This window comes from Podarcis cretensis (genome assembly GCF_951804945.1).
Source record: "Podarcis cretensis genome assembly, chromosome: 6".
Taxonomy (NCBI): domain Eukaryota; kingdom Metazoa; phylum Chordata; class Lepidosauria; order Squamata; family Lacertidae; genus Podarcis; species Podarcis cretensis.
This window is the reverse complement of record NC_137175.1, coordinates 53,545,646-53,562,995: the sequence shown is the minus strand read 5'-3', so window position 1 is coordinate 53,562,995 and position 17,350 is coordinate 53,545,646. Positions and strand designations below refer to the sequence as shown.

The following is a 17,350-nucleotide window of genomic DNA, read 5'->3' as shown; positions in this document are numbered from 1 at the left end:
GGGACCACAGCTCGAAACCATTCAGCAATGAGGCCCAAACTGCTGTTATAAATACAAAATAACCCCATTTACAGTACTTCTATATTATATTAAAATTTACATGCAAATATACTGCAGAATGTGAGACTATCCCTCAAAATTACTTCTGTTGCCTAATTTTAGCCTTTAAACAATCCATCTATAGTGTCTCTAGGTAAGAACACAAAAGTATGGGCAGGATTCAGCGACTAAGCCCCATACGTAGAAGCACACAAGGACTTCCACTAGTGCAATGGTGCTTTCCCCCCACATCTCCCCCCTGCATCCCCATTTCCTTCCCAATTGGCTCAGGAGAACCCCAAGGACAATATGCAGGGGGAGGAGAGGGCAGATCGTTCCAGCAGGCAAGAAGATATGTTTGCGCTATTGGAGTAATCTGCTTAAAGCTAAAGGGCAGCACCAAGATAGTAATTGGTTCTGAACTTTCATAGGTTCTGAACTTTCATGAGCCCCTGAAGGAAATGAGGCAAACTCCTAATCCTTTGGGAGCCAATGCCTGCAACCTATAATGCCTAGGTACCAGGGGGTTTTTTTTTGTGTGTGTGTGTGTCTTTTTGTTCTTCATTAAAATAACTCCTTTCCATTTTACTCATTATATCCAACCTACACATACCCAAGTGACATATTGCTTGCTACCTAAACATACAGTCCACTTGGCAAGATTACATGTGGAAACTCAGTAGGTTCTAAATTACTCTGCTCTTTTTGCCTTGTGTGGTCTCTCACAATGTTAAGCAAAGTTAAGCTTCAGCACAGATTCAGCCCCTAAATGTTATGTTCTTGGTCTTGCTTCAACTGTTCGACCTCCCTCCCCACAATAAGCTTCTAGTTATCTTGGGAATGCTGTAGTCAAGCGGCTGTACTGAGTCTGGTTTTCTGCAGACCAGGAAGCAACAATGTCATTCTGGTCACTTCCAGACTGTATTTCATGGGAAAGAGTTAAGCGCATACCAAAGGTTTCTGTAATTAAAGTTAATTAAAAGGTTCAGTCACCCTAGTGCAGCAAATCCACTCTTAAAAACGGTTAGACTTTTTGTGATTTGGAAAGTGATAGGAAAATGTATTGAAAAGAAACAGGAAGACACCAGAGCGGCAAATCAGGAAGAATGCTCAAAGTTATATAGCCGCCCTTCAAGCAAAGTAAATGTTCGAATAAAGACAGGATATAATCTAACTTCTGTGTAAGGTTTCTGCAACCAAATCATGTTTCTGGACGGCCGTTCCCAAATAGGCTCACGTGGCACTGATTCATGTTGTGGGCTTTCAGTGCCAGGTAGACCCTTTTTCATTTCCACAGGCTATAAGGAAAGTCTTTTTAGTCGTTTTCAGATCTTTGCCACTGCAGTTTCCTGTGTCAGTTTTTAAAATTGTTTTTATATTGTGCTGTTACTCTTTGTTTTAGAGTCAATGTATATATGCTTCCTTTTTTCTAATTTTGCTATCTTCTCCAGCATCTTGAAGCCTTCTGTATATGCACTGATGCAAAAAACAAGACAAAACACTAAAACGGTAGCTGAAGATGACTCTTATTTTTCACATCATTTTCTGGAGATGATAACAGTGAGCAGCCAACAGATTTGTTTTTAAAGCCTCTCTGATATTTCAGTGTTGCTGGGCAGAAAGGCTAGAAATTTTCCACAACCCTGGATTTGCATTTGTCACTAAACCCGTGGCAGCTGTGTTTATATTGAACCTCGGTTACCACTAGCCGTAATAAAGCTAAAATTTCAGAAACATGCATGTCTTCCAGAGCCAATTTTGACAAAACCCAGTCAGACTCACTATCTGTATTGGCAGATATTCTAAGCTGAAACAACGTGAGATTTCAAGTTTCACTGTTTCCCATCAGGCAAAAGTAGTCAAAGGCAAGCACACACAGAGAGAGATAAATCCGCGCCAGGTTGTGCGGATTGACTTGTCCCATTCGAATCCGGCTTTACTCAGCCCAGATGTTCCTGGACTACAACTCCCATTATCCCTGACCATCGCAGGCTCTGTTGCTCTGCGGCTGGTGGAAGCTGCAGTTTAACAACGGGGCAGGGGCGAAGGTTTACCAACGAGAAACAGTAGATATTTTATTTTTTGGGAGTTATACTTTGGGAAGCAAGAGGCAGCAAGCCACCCCACCCGCCTCCCCTCCTTCGAGCAGCTGGGAATGGGCTCCTCCTATCCGAAAGAGCTTCAGAAAGAAACCTGCAGATCGGTAGCTCGGCGTTGCTGCCCCTGCGGGAATCGATAGCTCGGTACTCTTCGCGCCCGGCTTATTTTCCCCGCCCGCAAGGAGGAGGATTGGTTGTTCGGCGCTCTTCCTGAGGGGATGCTCATCGATTCGCTCCGCGGGTAAACACGCCGGCGCGAGCCTATGCACGTTGCGGCGGCGCAGGCGCGGAAGCGACCCTGAAGGAAGGGGAAGTCACTGCGATTGGTTCCTTGTCACTCTGGCAGGGGACTAACCGGCAGCCTTTGGTTTCCAGGTGACAAGGTGAGGGGTGTGCTGGGCTGCGAAGCCCCGGCGAGCCCACGGGGGGTTTCTTCGCTGTCACTGGGCAAGGGGGACCTCGGCCATCTTCAGCTATCCAGCATAATAAAAGAGGCCGAAGTTGCCAGGGGACATCATCAAACCCCGCCTCGCTTGCTTTTGAGGCCGGGGGCTGAAGTCCGTGGGCGCTGCAAACAGGCTTTGATACCAGAGCTCAGTTGTGGGACGCCTTTGGCTTGCTTGCCTGAATTTCTAGCCCTCGCCAGGCCAACCCAGTAAGGCAAGTACTGTAAACACAAAGTAAAAGTAAAATTCAGCATGAAGCAATAAAGGTAAAGCCTCTGAGCATATGAAGAGTGTGTTTCCCCCGAGTTACCACAACCTGCCCTGTCCCAGAAGATTCAGCTCTGGCCCCTCTGGTTTTATAAACTGGATCATTGTGTTTCAAATTTTGAGTTCAGCTCTGAGGTCGGCATCCTTTGGGAGCAACTTAGCCTGGTTAGGGGCGTGTTAATTGTCCGTAAATAAGAGATTAGGGTGATGGTTGTGCTCCAAGGCAGTGCAGAAGCCTGTAGATAAGTTCAGGGGCAGTTGCCTCAGGGTGACACTAGCTCTGCATTTTCTTCCCTAGGAGACAGCCTATTTGCTGGTTCTGTTTCTAGATTGCTCTCTAATTTGTCTTTCCAGATCTTTGCCATGGAGTTTCAAGCAGTGGTGATGGCGGTTGGGGGTGGATCCCGCATGATGGATCTGACCTCAAGCATCCCTAAAGCTCTCTTACCTATTGGCAACAAACCCTTAATATGGTACCCACTCAATCTGCTGGAACAAGTTGGTTTTGAAGGTGAGCACCAAACACTGCAGAATGCCTATGATAAGATGTAGTGTGAACAAATTACACATAATATCAGAAAGAAAAGAGAGATGGCATTGTATTTCTTGTTTGCAGCAGGTGTAGGAATGAGCTACAAAGAAGAAGCAAAATTGGAGGATTTTGCTTCATATATGCAGGCCAAATAAACCCAAACTGTCACCCTACTCTTCAAGGGGTTTTTAAGGGAGGGGATCACACAACATATAGTTAAACTATGGCATTTACTACCACAGGATCTGGGGATGGCCTCTAATGTAGTCAGTTTTAAAGCGGAATTAGACACATTCGTGGATAGTAAAAGCCATTAGTGGCTACTAGTTATGATCCCAGGATCAGAGGAACAGAGCAGGTGCTGGGAAACAAGAATAGGAGAATTGCTTGAGAATTGTGCTCAAGTCCTGCTTATGGGCTTCCACAGAGGTGATTGGTTGGTTGCTTTGTGGAACAGGATGTGGCACTGGATGGATCTCTGTTCTAGTCCTGAAAAGCTTTTCTTATATTCTGATCCTGTGACTGATATAGCTTGGTAATTCCTGTATTTAAGTGTAGGGTTATATGCACTGGTGTTATATATGAGTGTTCTATAGTATGGTCATGATCCAGAGGGATGCATATGCCATAATTATTCTTATTGCTTTTCACTTTTGGGATTTGGCATGCAAGCAGAAAAATAGTGCACATCAGCAGCACTATCTTTTGTTTTAAAACTGTTGTGCCAAGTTTCAAAAATGCCTTCTGAGTCTGAGAAAGTTTAAAGTTTTGGGGTTCTTGTAGGGCCAACTTCTGTGATGAAAACACAGAAAAAATTGAATGTATGCATCTTTTTAGGTTGCCACCACAATTAAATATAAAGAATATATGTGTCTCTCAAGAGACTATTTAATATGGGGCAGCTATGCGGAATCTGGATTTCTGTAGAATAGTTTGGTTCATTTTAATGTGATTCCCCAGATTGTGGCTTGCAGTCAGTTTAAAGTACCGTATTTACTTGAGTCTAAGCCAACCTGAATATAAGCCGAGGCACCTAATTTTACCACAAAAAACTGGGAAAACTTATTGACTCGAGTATAAGCCTGTTCACCACACCACAAACCTGGTGGCGGTGGAGGAAGAACAAGCAGCCCCAAAGGGCTGCTTTCGGGCTGCTCATTCCTCCTCCGCCGCCTACAGCGGCAAAGGCGGAGGAGGAGGAAGGAGCAGCCTGAAAGGACCCTCACTCGAGTATAAGCCGAGGGGGGCTTTTTCAGCATAAAAAATGTGCTGAAAAAAGTCAGCTTATACAGTATCTTTCTTCCAAGTGCATAGGTAACATTTTCCAGGTATAGCTTTCAAATAGTAAATTGTTGTTTGTATACTGCTTTTCTGCCCTAATAGTTCTCAGAGCAATTCACAGTAGTAAAATTGGATTTATAGGTAGATTACTGCCTCTGCAATAGTAAATCTGGAATACCAGGTACTACTTATGGTATTAAACACTGATGTCATCTGGCTCCTGGCCCTGTTCTTCTGAAATGTGATAGCTGCAAAGTGGGGTACTGGGAAAGAGATGTTCTTCAGTTGCTCCTCTCATGCAGGTACACTTGCCAGAGATCGGACATTAGCCAAACTTACCCAACAAGTTTTGCTACCCCTAACAAGTGGCCCTGAAAGTTGATGGTTTACCCAAGGTGTGTGATTAATAGCCTAATGGAGGAGTTGGATCTGTATTTCCCACATCCAAACTTAAGCATTCTAGATACTCTTTAGAGTGAGGTGTTCTTACGTACCTATAAAGTCACATGTTTCAAACATGATCTGTTCATGTAAATATTGAGTGCCCATTTAAGTCCATGGAATGCCACACTGAGCAGAGGTGCTACTATTTCTTCATGTTCTCCTTACGTTTTTGGTAACTTTCTTATACTTTGATTGTGAGCTCCTTTAGGTGAGACTGTTGTCTGCAAGGCTCCTGTGTCACAAATATAAAACTAATGTCATAAAATACTTAACTCCATGAACTGTTAACTATTTACCTATTCTAATGCAAATCATTTTTAGTCAGTAAAAAGCAGGTTTTCTAGATTTCCCACAATAGCAGCTGGTCTTGGGGGAAAAACAAGCTTTAATTGATTCATATTCAGTTCAGTAGACGAGCATAATAATGTTAGAACTTTTCATAGTTGTACTCATACAACATTTTCTTCTGCACTTTAGAAGTCATTGTGGTTACAACAAAAGAAGTTCAGAAAGTGCTAAACTTGGAGACGAAGCTGAAGCTTGATATTGTATGTATTACTGATGATGCCGATATGGGGACTGCAGACTCACTGCGGCATATTCATGAGAAAATAAAGGTATTACTGTATTTTAAAATTTTACTTTAAATTATTCATTTAACAGAATTTTTAGTAGATATGGATAATGCAATTATGTATAAGGAAAAGCTAATAACACAATTAGTACAATATATTCTTCTATAATGAAGAAATGATTAGTACAATATATATTCTTCTATAATGAAGAAATGAAATAAACTTAAAAATAAATAAATATAAGAAATAGGGGGGGGGGGGAATTAGATTTCCCGTATCCAGGTTTCCTGTATCAGATTAATGGTTGTTCTTTAATCATCGTACATCATGCTAAATCACAATTTAGTATGATAAAATGAGCTGCAGTGAACCTTTGCTCTCCAATGCAACTGTGAGAAGGAGTTTGGGAGCATTTGCTTCTATTGTGGTTGTTGTACAGTCATACTGCGGGTTGCAAACGCTGCGGGTTGCGCGTTTTCGGGTTATGTACACGCCGAACCCAGAAGTACCGGAATGGGTTATTTCTGGGTTTCGGCGCTTGCACATGCACAGAAGCACTAAATCACGCTTTCTGCATGCGCAGAAGCGCCAAATCACGTCACGCACGTGCGCAGATGCAGCGCTGCAGGTTGCGAACGTGCCTCCCGCATGGACCACGTTCGCAACCCGAGGTTCCACTGTATTATCAAAATCTGACAAACCGTGGCTAACTATGGTTTGAAACAAGTCAACTTTGTGCCATGAGTTATAAAACTAGCTTATTTAAAAGAACCATAGTTAACATTATTCTAAACTATAAACTGTGGTTGAACTGTTGCTGTGCAACTAAAAGCATCCAATCTCAACTTCACAGCAGAGCGGGGAGGCAGGGGCAGAACATGGTAGCCAGAGGTTTTCTGCAGCTTGTTCTTGTCTCACTGAACTATAGTGTAATGTCTATATGCAGCCAATAATTTTATAATTTTAGCAATCTGCCAGACCTTGTAAAGTCATGGATATGTTTTTGAACTTACTATTTCTCCATTATATCGTACTTGAGTGGATTTCAGTGTTTCAGTGAATAGATTTGCTGTTCATTTCAGTCAATCCCTGGGCACAGCATCTTTTAAGATAATTCAACATTTGAACAAGTAGGTCATGTACACCATCCTGAGCTCCTTGGAGGAAGGGTGGGATATAAATGCAATACAAAATAAATGTGAAATATTAATTCCATTATTTGTTTTGTTTAATACCCTTATTCCCAAATCGAGTAATATAAATACGTTCACTCCAGATGCCTAATAATTCTTCTAAGAAACTTAATCCTTTTGAAACACAAAAACAAAAAGGATGGATTCTTACCATTTTTGTGTATTTCTCATGGTGTAAGATATCGGTAAAACAGCTTTGTAAAAAATGTTTTGGATTTATGGGTGGGGGGGAGCCAAACCAGAGCCTGTGTAAACCAAACTTTTTCACACTGTTTCATGCCTTCAGTACTTTCCCTCTTGTAAGATATTTTGTTACAATTATATAATCTCCATTGCATAAACACCATTGCTAGCTAATAACCAAGTATTTTCTCAGATATTTATGCATAATCTTAAAACTACTTATTTAAGTGGTTGCCTTGCCCATTATTGTGCTACTTCCTCATGTGAAAGATCGTGGTGTCTTATTATAGCCTTTAGCAAAGCTGACCAAAGGGAAATAGTGCCTTTCCTAGTAATTAAAATGGTACAAGATCTGCTGAAATATCCTTCTATACAAGCTGCCTTTGAAATGAGATGGTTTACTTGCTCTTTCCCACGCAGCTGATGCAAATGCCTCCTCAAATCTGGAATCTCAGGTGGCTACTTCCTGGCAGTTGTCTTCTCTCTCTTCTCTAGCCATACATTAGACCTTCCCAGTTTGACTGGTTAAAATCTTTTTCAAACAGGCATGCAAACAAGGGAGGGTTTCAAATAGGCAAGCAGACAATGGAGACTCGATATATTCTGGAATTCATCCCAGGTGCTGAGTAACAAAGTGGAGAAAAGTCTTGTAAAACAGTTTGGTTTGTTGGATTTGTATCCCACCAACTGACTGTAAAACACAGTTTCAAAATATTCCAGTTAAAATAAAAGTGATGCTTTTCAAACAAAATTAAAAATCCAAAATGTTTAAAAACAGCAAATAAAATACCCTCCCCCTGGTCAGTTTAAACACAAATGTGAATTGGCTGTCTTACTGATTCACAACAAACAATCCAGATGTATTCTGACTTGCTCTTGTTCCAGAGCTGCCCAAGAAATGTTGTCTTTTCTAAACATTAATCCCTTCTTTAATCTTAGTTTGTATAATTAATAAAAGAATTTCAGGATTGGGAATGCCATGTCACCTTTAGCATGTGATTTTTCGGTGTTCTTAGAAAAAATCAGAATGTTTTTTAATTTCATGTAATTTAATTTCATGTGTACTCAGCTGTTTTGCTTAAAAATACATTAAAGGTACATACATTTGGAGACATGGTGCATTGTTTGTTACCCCAGTTCAAGTGGTTTCCTCACATTTATCTATTCTTCCCTTTAATTCAAGTCAGGGGGATTTTCTGCTTGATTGCAGATTTGTTGTGTGTTTAGATAGGATATTTTGCATAGCCATTCTTATCCTATTTCCTAAGTCATGCTACCTAGCAGAATAAGCCATGATGTCACAGGTGTGGGCTGGAGTATAGCAAATGTGCATTATGTACCAGTGTTGTATGTAAAAAATTATGGTAGATCCTCAGCAAGATGACGCCAAACAGAAGACAACCATGTTCTAACACTTTGTTTAGGAATTATTCTCACATGACTCTGCACATGTTAGACTCCATTGGATAGCAGCTGCAATGATTCTTTGGGAGCCACCTGAACTGATTTCTAAAGGTTCCTCTGTGTCTCTTGGTCCTCTCTACAACTCTTCTTCAGAGGCTTAGGAGAGGAGGCAAGATTAAAGGGAAGGTATATAAAAAGATAGTCGAAAGCTCAGAAGTGTGGTGGAGCTTTTCACTAATAAGATCCTTATAGTAACCTTCAGATATCCTCTTAGCCTTTGTAAAAAGGGTAAACTTTAGAGAGACACCTGAGCAAATTGCCTGGTATGGCTTTTGAAAGCATTATCTGTGGTTCTTAAAATTACGTACAGTGTTAAGGTAAAGGTAAAGGGACCCTTGACCATTAGGTCCAACTCTGGGGTTGCGGCGCTCATCTTGCTTTATTGGCCGAGGGAGCCGGCATACAGCTTCCGGGTCATGTGGCCAGCATGACTAAGCCGCTTCTGGCGAACCAGAGCAGCGCACGGAAACGCCGTTTACCTTCCCGCTGGAGCAGTACCTATTGATCTACTTGCACATTGACGTGCTTTCGAACTGCTAGGTTGGCAGAAGCAGGGACCGAGCAACCGGAGCTCACCCCGTCGCGGGGATTCAAACCGCCGACCGGCTGATCGGCAAGTCCTAGGCTCTGTGGTTTAACCCACAGTGCCACCTGCGTCCCTAATACCTACAATGTTACATACATACAATTAATGCCAAGATTCTTGTGACTGAAGCAGTTCTTGAATGGGTACATTGTTCTGTTTGTATTTATGAAAATAATTATAATTTTTTCCAATTAGTTTTACTCTGGTAATGATACAGGAAAAGGAAGATACAAATATCTCTGGGGACTACGAAGAGGGTCTGGAAGCTATACTGAATTCTGTTCATTGGCTGCCCAGTGCTGTCTATCTTTGAGAGCCAGCATGGTGTAGTGGTTAAGAGCGGTAGTCTCGTAATCTGGGGAACCGGGTTCGCGTCTCCGCTCCTCCACATGCAGCTGCTGGGTGACCTTGGGCCAGTCACACGTCTTTGAAGTCTCTCAGCCCCACTCACCTCACAGAGTGTTTGTTGTGGGGGAGGAAGGGAAAGGAGAATGTTAGCCGCTTTGAGACTCCTTAAAGGGAGTGAAAGGCGGGATATCAAATCCAAACTCTTCTTCTTCTTCTTCTTTGGTTTAAGTCTTCTGTAGAAATAGCTTTCATTTGCAGACGTTTTAGCACTCTGTATCGTTGTCTTGCTTTCTGTGTGCCTTTGTAACATTGAGTGCTTCCATTTTATTTTATTTTTAAAGGGGTTCATGAACCTGTTGAAGTCATCATAATGTACAATGCAGGCCATCTTCCCAAGGAGATTCCTGGAAGTCCTGGCCATTTCAGTAATTCCATAGCAAGTCATTTGGTGTAGCATCTGTAATGCAAGTGGAAAACATAGAAAAGTGCATAACTGGCAACTAACTGAGAGGGTGGAAAGGAGTTAGTGTGAAGAAGCTAAAGATGCAGATTGTGATTGTTATCATATTGGCATTCTGATCCCAGACTTTGCCAAGATGCCTCTATTGTATGTTGAAATTTATTTTCATTACAAATTAAGTACTCTGGGACAAACAAATCTTTTTCATAATGGAAAATGGGGCTAACTCTTTACTTTTTAAAACAGTTGAATTTCTTACAATGGTGAGTGAACGATAGTGACACCTGTAATATAAAATGTCCTGATATATACATATACATATATATATATATATATATATATATATATATATATCGTAAATCGATGGAATTTATGCTGTTGGATCCTCAGTAAATTCAAGAAAATTCTAGGTCACCTTATGCCAGCAGTAGGAAACCTGTAGCCCCCTCCAGCTGTTGCTGAACTCCTTCTCTTACCATATCTTACCAATGGCCATGGTGGCCAGGGTTGATGGGAACTGGAGTCCTACAACATTTGCAGGGTCACAGGTTTCTCATTGCTGCCTTAGGCCATGAAATGATCCACATGTTCCACCTGGTACTCTGGCTATAATGTTTTAATTTGTATATCTGTTTACCATGTGATGAAGCGGAAACTTTTATTACCACAGCTGTTATGAACAGAATTAGTTTCCAATGTGAAGGGCTAAGATTTGACTTCTCGGTACAAGTAATGTTTTTGAGCTGGGGTGGGAGGATATCCATTGCCTTCCTATGTTTTGAAGCATTGTTCCCAGATCACTCCATGTGCCCCCTTCCCACCTGGCAGGAAGTGGAAAGTCTAAACCTGGACAAAATTTCATCATTCAGTTTTCTGAGATTTAAAAGCAGTTTTCATTAAAACCACTGCTGCCAAGATGTTTTTTCCTTCCTGAAGTGCTACTCCACAAAACCCACTTGACTTTATAGCACTGTAACTTGGTTCTCCATCTTCCATCTTTACCCTTGAACCTTCTCTTGTGCTACCTACCATCTCATACATTACTGGAATGCTGACTCCCATCGCCACTCTTCTTATAACCCTAACGTTCCACTACTTCAGACTTTATAATGACAACTCTAAGCCTAAGAAGTCTAAATGAATGTATGCCACCTTTAAAGAGCTTCAATGAGAGCCTTGAAGACCCTGGAAATGCAAGCATCCAGCTTTCTACTCTTCTACAGCAGCAGCAATTATGCTTCTCTTCAAACTGAATTTGGACCATCATCTTCCTTGCCTTGATGATTCTAACTCTACAAGTCTCCCGTCAAGATCTTTGCATAGCATCAGAGCAGATAAATACAACTGTGTATCCCCATCACATGTGTTGGGAATTTGGTATTAACAGCCCATAAAAGAAACTTGTATTGTTTAGAAAAATAAGCATAATATCACTTAACCTCCGAATCTTCCAGAATAGCCCTCTCAGATTGCGTTTCTCTTGCCTAAAATCCACAATACTTGAGAATGAATTCATATGCAATATTAGCAAAGAGATAGTTAAGCTCCTGCCTGTTTCTGCTTATGGCTCTTTCCTGAAAAATGTATGCAGATTTCACTTTGTGACCTAATGATTTTCACATGTGTTCCACTATCAGAACTGGGCTCCAAACTGGGCTATTTCCACTCTTTTACGTTATGTACTCCACTGCCAATCCCTTGAATCCTAATTTTTTTTCTATACAACGTGTTAACATCATATGCAAAGCACAAGAGTCTCCATGGAGCCATCAAGAGAGGTAAGTGAGGCAAAGCAATTTTTATTTGTATTTTAAAGGGACGCACTGCAGCCTTAAAGTAGAGAGAATGTCCTTTCAGCCTCACTAAAGGAGTCTGGTGAAATGCTTTAAGAAAACTAACTGCTCTGTTTATCTTTTTCAAAATTCACTCCTAAGTGAGGGAGGAAAAGGTCCCATTTGTCTCTTCATAGATGAATTTCATGGTACTTAAAAAAAAAATCCACCAAAACAGTCCAAAAATATCTCTAATATGAGTTTGAAGTTTTTCTTTCCATGGTCACCAAGTTCTCGTCAACTGTACAAGAGATTCAGATTCCACCTCCCAGCCGTTACAGTGAGCCTTCTTACATCATGTGTTTGGAAAGGAGATTTTTCAACAGACGAAGTGAAGCGCTAAGCTGCTCCATCCAAGACTACACGGATCAGTGATCCTCAGCAGCATACAGACCACTGCTGTGACATCACACTTTCCACAATGTGGCTCCAAAAGATGTACATACCAAACAAGATCTGGATTCTCAGTCTTTGTTTAGCTGTTCTGAGACATTATTCCCCTCTCTCTCCATCTGTGGAAGAATTGTGAGCCTTTTAAAAAACTTTACTTTGAAAAAAATAAGGAGAAACCAGGTAGTCCATCTGACAGAACATTATTTCATAGTCAATGTCTTAGCAAAAATGGAAGGTTAAATAATGAAGACTGGTTTGCTGTGTGTTAGTCAGGGCTTCCATCACCCAACTAAGAACTCATTGAGGAAGGAAAATGTAAAAATTTTCCATTGCTGTAACACTACAACTTAATAGCTGGCCAGAGTATAGCTAGTGACACAAGGCGGAGAAGAACTTAACAGCATGAGAAATACTTAGGAAAAACAAAATAAAGTATATGGGAACACATGCATATACTCCAGCATACTAGCTTCATGTTCCAAACTCTCATCAAATAGTCAAAATGATCCAGTTATATATGCCTAATTAAAAGGGTGTGGCAGGAGACAAAGAAAATAGGAGAACTATTGTCCTATATTTGTCAAGGAGCTGTACTTCCTGGTCACATCTGTGGCTCTATGTGGTTTGGGTTTCCACCATATCCAGCAGGGACCTCTTCCAACATTTCCCTTTGTTACATGTGCCATTTGGTAAAAAGTCAGAGATCTTGTGGGAAGAGTTTTCTTCTCATGCTAGCATTGCTCCTATTCCCAGGAGGAGCATTAAGAGCATGGCAACCAACCATGCCATGTGTTCCTCCTATGAGTCTTTGGTTTTCTGATATTATTGGTAGAAGTAGGTTTGTATGAGGCATTTCAAGTCTAGTGATGAGGATGGTGCATTAATTGAAATGCTTTTTCATGTGGACGTAGAGAGTTTTCACTGTCAAGATAGAGTTCTATTTCAGATGTGTGAGATGCCCAGTGGATGAATAAAGATCTCGCTACAGCCCATATTGAGGGTCTGGGGGAACTGCTGAATTGATAGACATTTCATTGATGAGATTTATATAAGTCTTAGACCATGTCAGTGCTGTGAAGAAACATAGAAGGATTTGTATTTCATGTTGAATTATGAGGTTTGTGGGAAGGAAAGTTTTATTTGAGTTCTTGACCTACTTACTGCAATTCTGAAGATCGCAACAAGCTTGATACATTTCCTTTCCTCCTAAGCATCAGTCATTGCTTGGTAAGTTAGTGAACTGAGAGGAAAATACATGATGCTGAAATGGTCTGTTCAACCCAACCACTAGTAAAATGGGGATAAACAAAAAAAATTGTATTTTAGGATAACTTTGTTCTTTGTTCTTGCATGTGTGTGTATCAGTTTATTACTCCAAAAGTGTGAGATCATATTAAAATGAGTGATAACTTACAACTTCTGTTGGGAGCTGCCCAGAGTGGCTGGGGAAACTCAGCTAGATGAGCGGCGTATAAATAATAAATTAGTAGCAGTAGCAGCAGCAGCAGCAGCAGCAGTAGTATTGTGTCCATCTAGGAATCTAGAAAGTACAGAGCCAAAAATAGCTTCAAACTCAAATACCATCAATATCTAGATTTAAAAGATGTATTTCATTCCATTTTAGCTGAGCATTATCCCTGCAATTGTTTGTGGTTCTTGTTGCCCTGCACACACAAGAGTGAGTGAGTGAGTGAGAGAGGGAGATCTGTTTGGCCCTCTCCTTGATAACATTCTGTCCCTGTATGAAGACATTTCCTTTCCGGTAGGCCTTTTACCTGACCAACGTTTGGCCTCTTGGCATTTTTTAAGATCTGCATTTCCTGTCTTTGTTCCCTTGTGTATTTATATTCTGACTTTTTAAAATTATGATCTGAACCACCTTAGGCATATATTTTTTCCAAATGGAAAGGTAGGACATAAATACTTTAATAGATGCATTTAAATCTTACAGATTTATGTTTGGCTGGCAGGCAAGGGGACTATTTGCTCACCAGGGCTCTTCCTCCCCCACCCTACCCCCTGTAATTCTAACTCACACTTCTGCAGCATGCCAGATTTTAAATAGCCAGAATAACCTGAGAGAGAGAGAGAAAGTTCTCTGGTGTAGTTGGGGGTTGAATGGGATGATTAGATTAACCAGAGTGTAGTTGCATCTTTCCTGTCCTTTCCGCAGCCAAAGTCCCATTTCAGCTCTATACAGACATGGTTATTAGCAGCCAAAAAAAGCCTTTGCTGGCATGGATGGACAGGTTCCCCTGTTTTTTAGTCTAGCCACTGTTAAGCTGGCATGAATCCCAAGCACAAATGTATGGGGTGAAAGGGATATGTATGGGGGAGTGTTGCAGGTGTTCCCCATATGTAGCATGTGCTGCTTTCAGATAACTAGTTTTGGCAGTGCAGTTTGTATAGGGAAGAGAAACAAGAACATCACCATCCTGAGAATCAAACTGCTGGGAAGTTTGTGCTTGAAATTAAATATTTTAGAACGGGTCTTGGCCTTTTATCCTGGTTACTTATTCTGTTTTGTTTGTTAAGACATTTACTGTATATGCCACCCTTCATTGAAAATTCCAGGGTGGTTTAATAATAATAATAATAATAATAATAATAATAATTTATTATTTGTACCCCGCCCATCTCGCTGGGTTTCCCCAGCCACTCTGGGCGGCTTCCATAGAAACCTTACAACAATTTCCATAAAAAGCAGTAGAGTAAAGACAGAAAAAAGATTTTTAAAATCCAAAGTAGAAAAATTCAAATACTAAAAGCTAGGTAATAAGAGCAGTAAATCGGTAAGTAAATAAGTTGTATGGGTTGTACTGTTTGTTACTGTTGTTGTTGTTAATTTAAATTTATATCCCATTTTTCCTCCAAGGAACTCGGCCTAAGTGATTTTGTGGGTAACAAGTTGTTTATTGTGTACTGTATAAGCCTATAAATAAATAAAATACACTAAAAGGAAATTGGGATCTGTTTATCTAACAAGGACCTAAGGTAACGAAAGTGGGGGTAATACAAACATTTTCCTGAGGAACAGGTCTGAATGATTTAAATCACAGACTGAACAGATTGAACATTAAGAGTGACTTCTTCATGGTAAAAGCAGTTTTGGCAATGGGACTATTCACCAGAATTGTGTTTCTTTCTTGGTGAAAGTATTGAAGCAGAGACTGCAGAGTTTATTTATTTTTTATTATTACATTTATATCCTGCATTTTTAATCCTCAGAGGAGTTGAAAGTGGCATACATGACCCACCCCATTTTATTTTCACAACAGCCCTGTGAAATAGGTTCGGCCGGGAGACAGTGACTGGCCCAATGTCACCAGTGAGCTTTATGGCCAAGTTAGGATAAGAACCCTGGTCTCCCAAGTCCTATTCTAGCATTCTGAAGCTGCTACACCACTCTAGTCTTCCTTCATTCTCAACTTGTGAGGATTGCACTAGATGTCCTGCAAGGCCATGTTTCTGTTCAGCTTTCATGTACAAGTATCAAATAAAGGATGTTTATATAAGTAATGAAAAATATATAATTATGGGTGATCTGGGAGGTCCCATGATACTTTGAATATTTAGATCCCAGTGTTTACATCAGGTATAATTTTTATCTCTTTCCCAAACTATGTTATGAAAGTATAGTTGTTCCGCATGATTTTTATTTCTGTTTGCATTGATTGAACCTGAAACATAGCGCCCACTTCAGCATCAGTTAGTGTTGCTTCTTATTGCGTCCCTTTTTAATAACTGGGGTTTGATCTATCCAGTATGGAACATTTTTAATTAAGATTTGCTCTGTTGGGATTTTAACGTTTGCGGAATTTATGAAATCAAGCGGTAGGGCCACATTTTTGTGCACCCCCCCCCCCTTTTCCTAGTGGACATGCACTCTGTATGTGATTGTCTTCCAATCAGTGGCTCATCACGAAAAATTTTGTATTATATAGTTTAAAAAATACAAACTGTACCATTTATTTTCTTTCTACTGCACCAACTATTGAAAGTAAAGGAAAATACACCCTTCTACTAGGGTGCTCGCCTGGTTTATTTTTTCATTCAGCCATTAGTTTATTCTTTCAGGGGTTCCACGTTGGAAAAAGGGCATCCATCAGACAGTAAGGGCTTTATTTATGAGGGTGTTGGTGTTTCAAAGGGGAGGCTGTTGAATCCCAAAAGAGCCTTTCATGGTGTACTCTCAGCGTGCATCTGAGGCCACTGCTCTGCTCATCAGGAGGAGAGGCAGAAATGTGGGCTTTACTTAGCAACCGTGTGTTTCACTGGTCCCTGTGCTCTCTGACGTTTATTTACATATTGAGAGAGTAAATGGGTAGAACAGATGGCAACCAGACATTTGGTGGTTCTGTTCCCTTGCGCTCCTCGGGGGTCTTGCATTCAGCCTTTGCCAAAGTTCATCCTAAAACTAGAAGCCTGTTCGCAATTATGAAAGCCTTGTTGGCAGTTTACTAGGGTGACAGATTAAAGTACATAGTTAAATAATTGCACGATTGAGTTAACAAGTCCAGATAGTTGTTTCTAAAGGCATGTCCGTGGCCCTGACGTAGTTTTCATCGTGGATGTGAATTCTTTTCAGTTTTGAAATAAAGAGGTTTCCTAATGGAAAAAGAACAGTCTAGTCTTTAACAGAGGCTATGCCGTAAACTTTTTGCTAAAACATTTTCGACAGTTTTTTTGGTGCTGTCACAATGAACTTGACAGGCCGAGCACTCACAGATTTCAACACTTCCATGTTTTTTTCTGTTCAAGATTAGCTTATGACCATTTGCAACTGTCAAAAGTTAATGGTGGAATTTTATTTCTGCTGTACAAGGGATCACTTATGGGCTGAGGTAGGGTTGCTCTGAAGCGGACAAGTGGTGTTTTATCCTTTGTAATTTTGATTTGAAGGCAGGGCAGGGGACAACTGGAAGGACATTATCTTTGGAAAACAGCGTTTTAGCAGGGACATGGGCAGTTTGATAATGGTAACATTTGCAGTTTTACCAGTGCACTTACACATTTTCTCTGGAATTTGTACAATTTGATTTCTTCTGGATATGTTACTATCTCTGTAGAGTTTACACTTCATAAGTGGTAGCCTGGTGTTAACAATTATTCCTTGAAGACCCAGTGAAAGCTCAGTCCTGTTTTCCCTAGGCTCCTCAAAAGAAATATATCTTTCTGAAGCAGTGTGTTGGTTTCAAAAGCAGCAAT

General features: G+C 40.7%; 1 protein-coding gene across 3 annotated transcripts in view; it reads left to right on the top strand.

The window, feature by feature from the left end:
• The window catches only part of EIF2B3 (eukaryotic translation initiation factor 2B subunit gamma), an 89,819-nt gene that overhangs the window by 4,764 nt on the left and 67,705 nt on the right, over nt 1-17,350 (top strand). The window contains exons 1-3 of one of the 3 annotated variants that reach the window (XM_079980419.1): nt 2,361-2,521; nt 3,206-3,362; nt 5,586-5,725. In XM_079980419.1, coding sequence (XP_079836545.1) covers nt 3,215-3,362; nt 5,586-5,725 — 288 coding nt within the window. In that variant the 5' untranslated portion in view covers nt 2,361-2,521; nt 3,206-3,214. Of the gene's footprint in view, nt 1-2,360; nt 2,522-2,550; nt 2,799-3,205; nt 3,363-5,585; nt 5,726-17,350 lie in introns of those variants that run through there. The other 2 variants (XM_079980420.1, XM_079980418.1) reach the window with 2 other exon arrangements.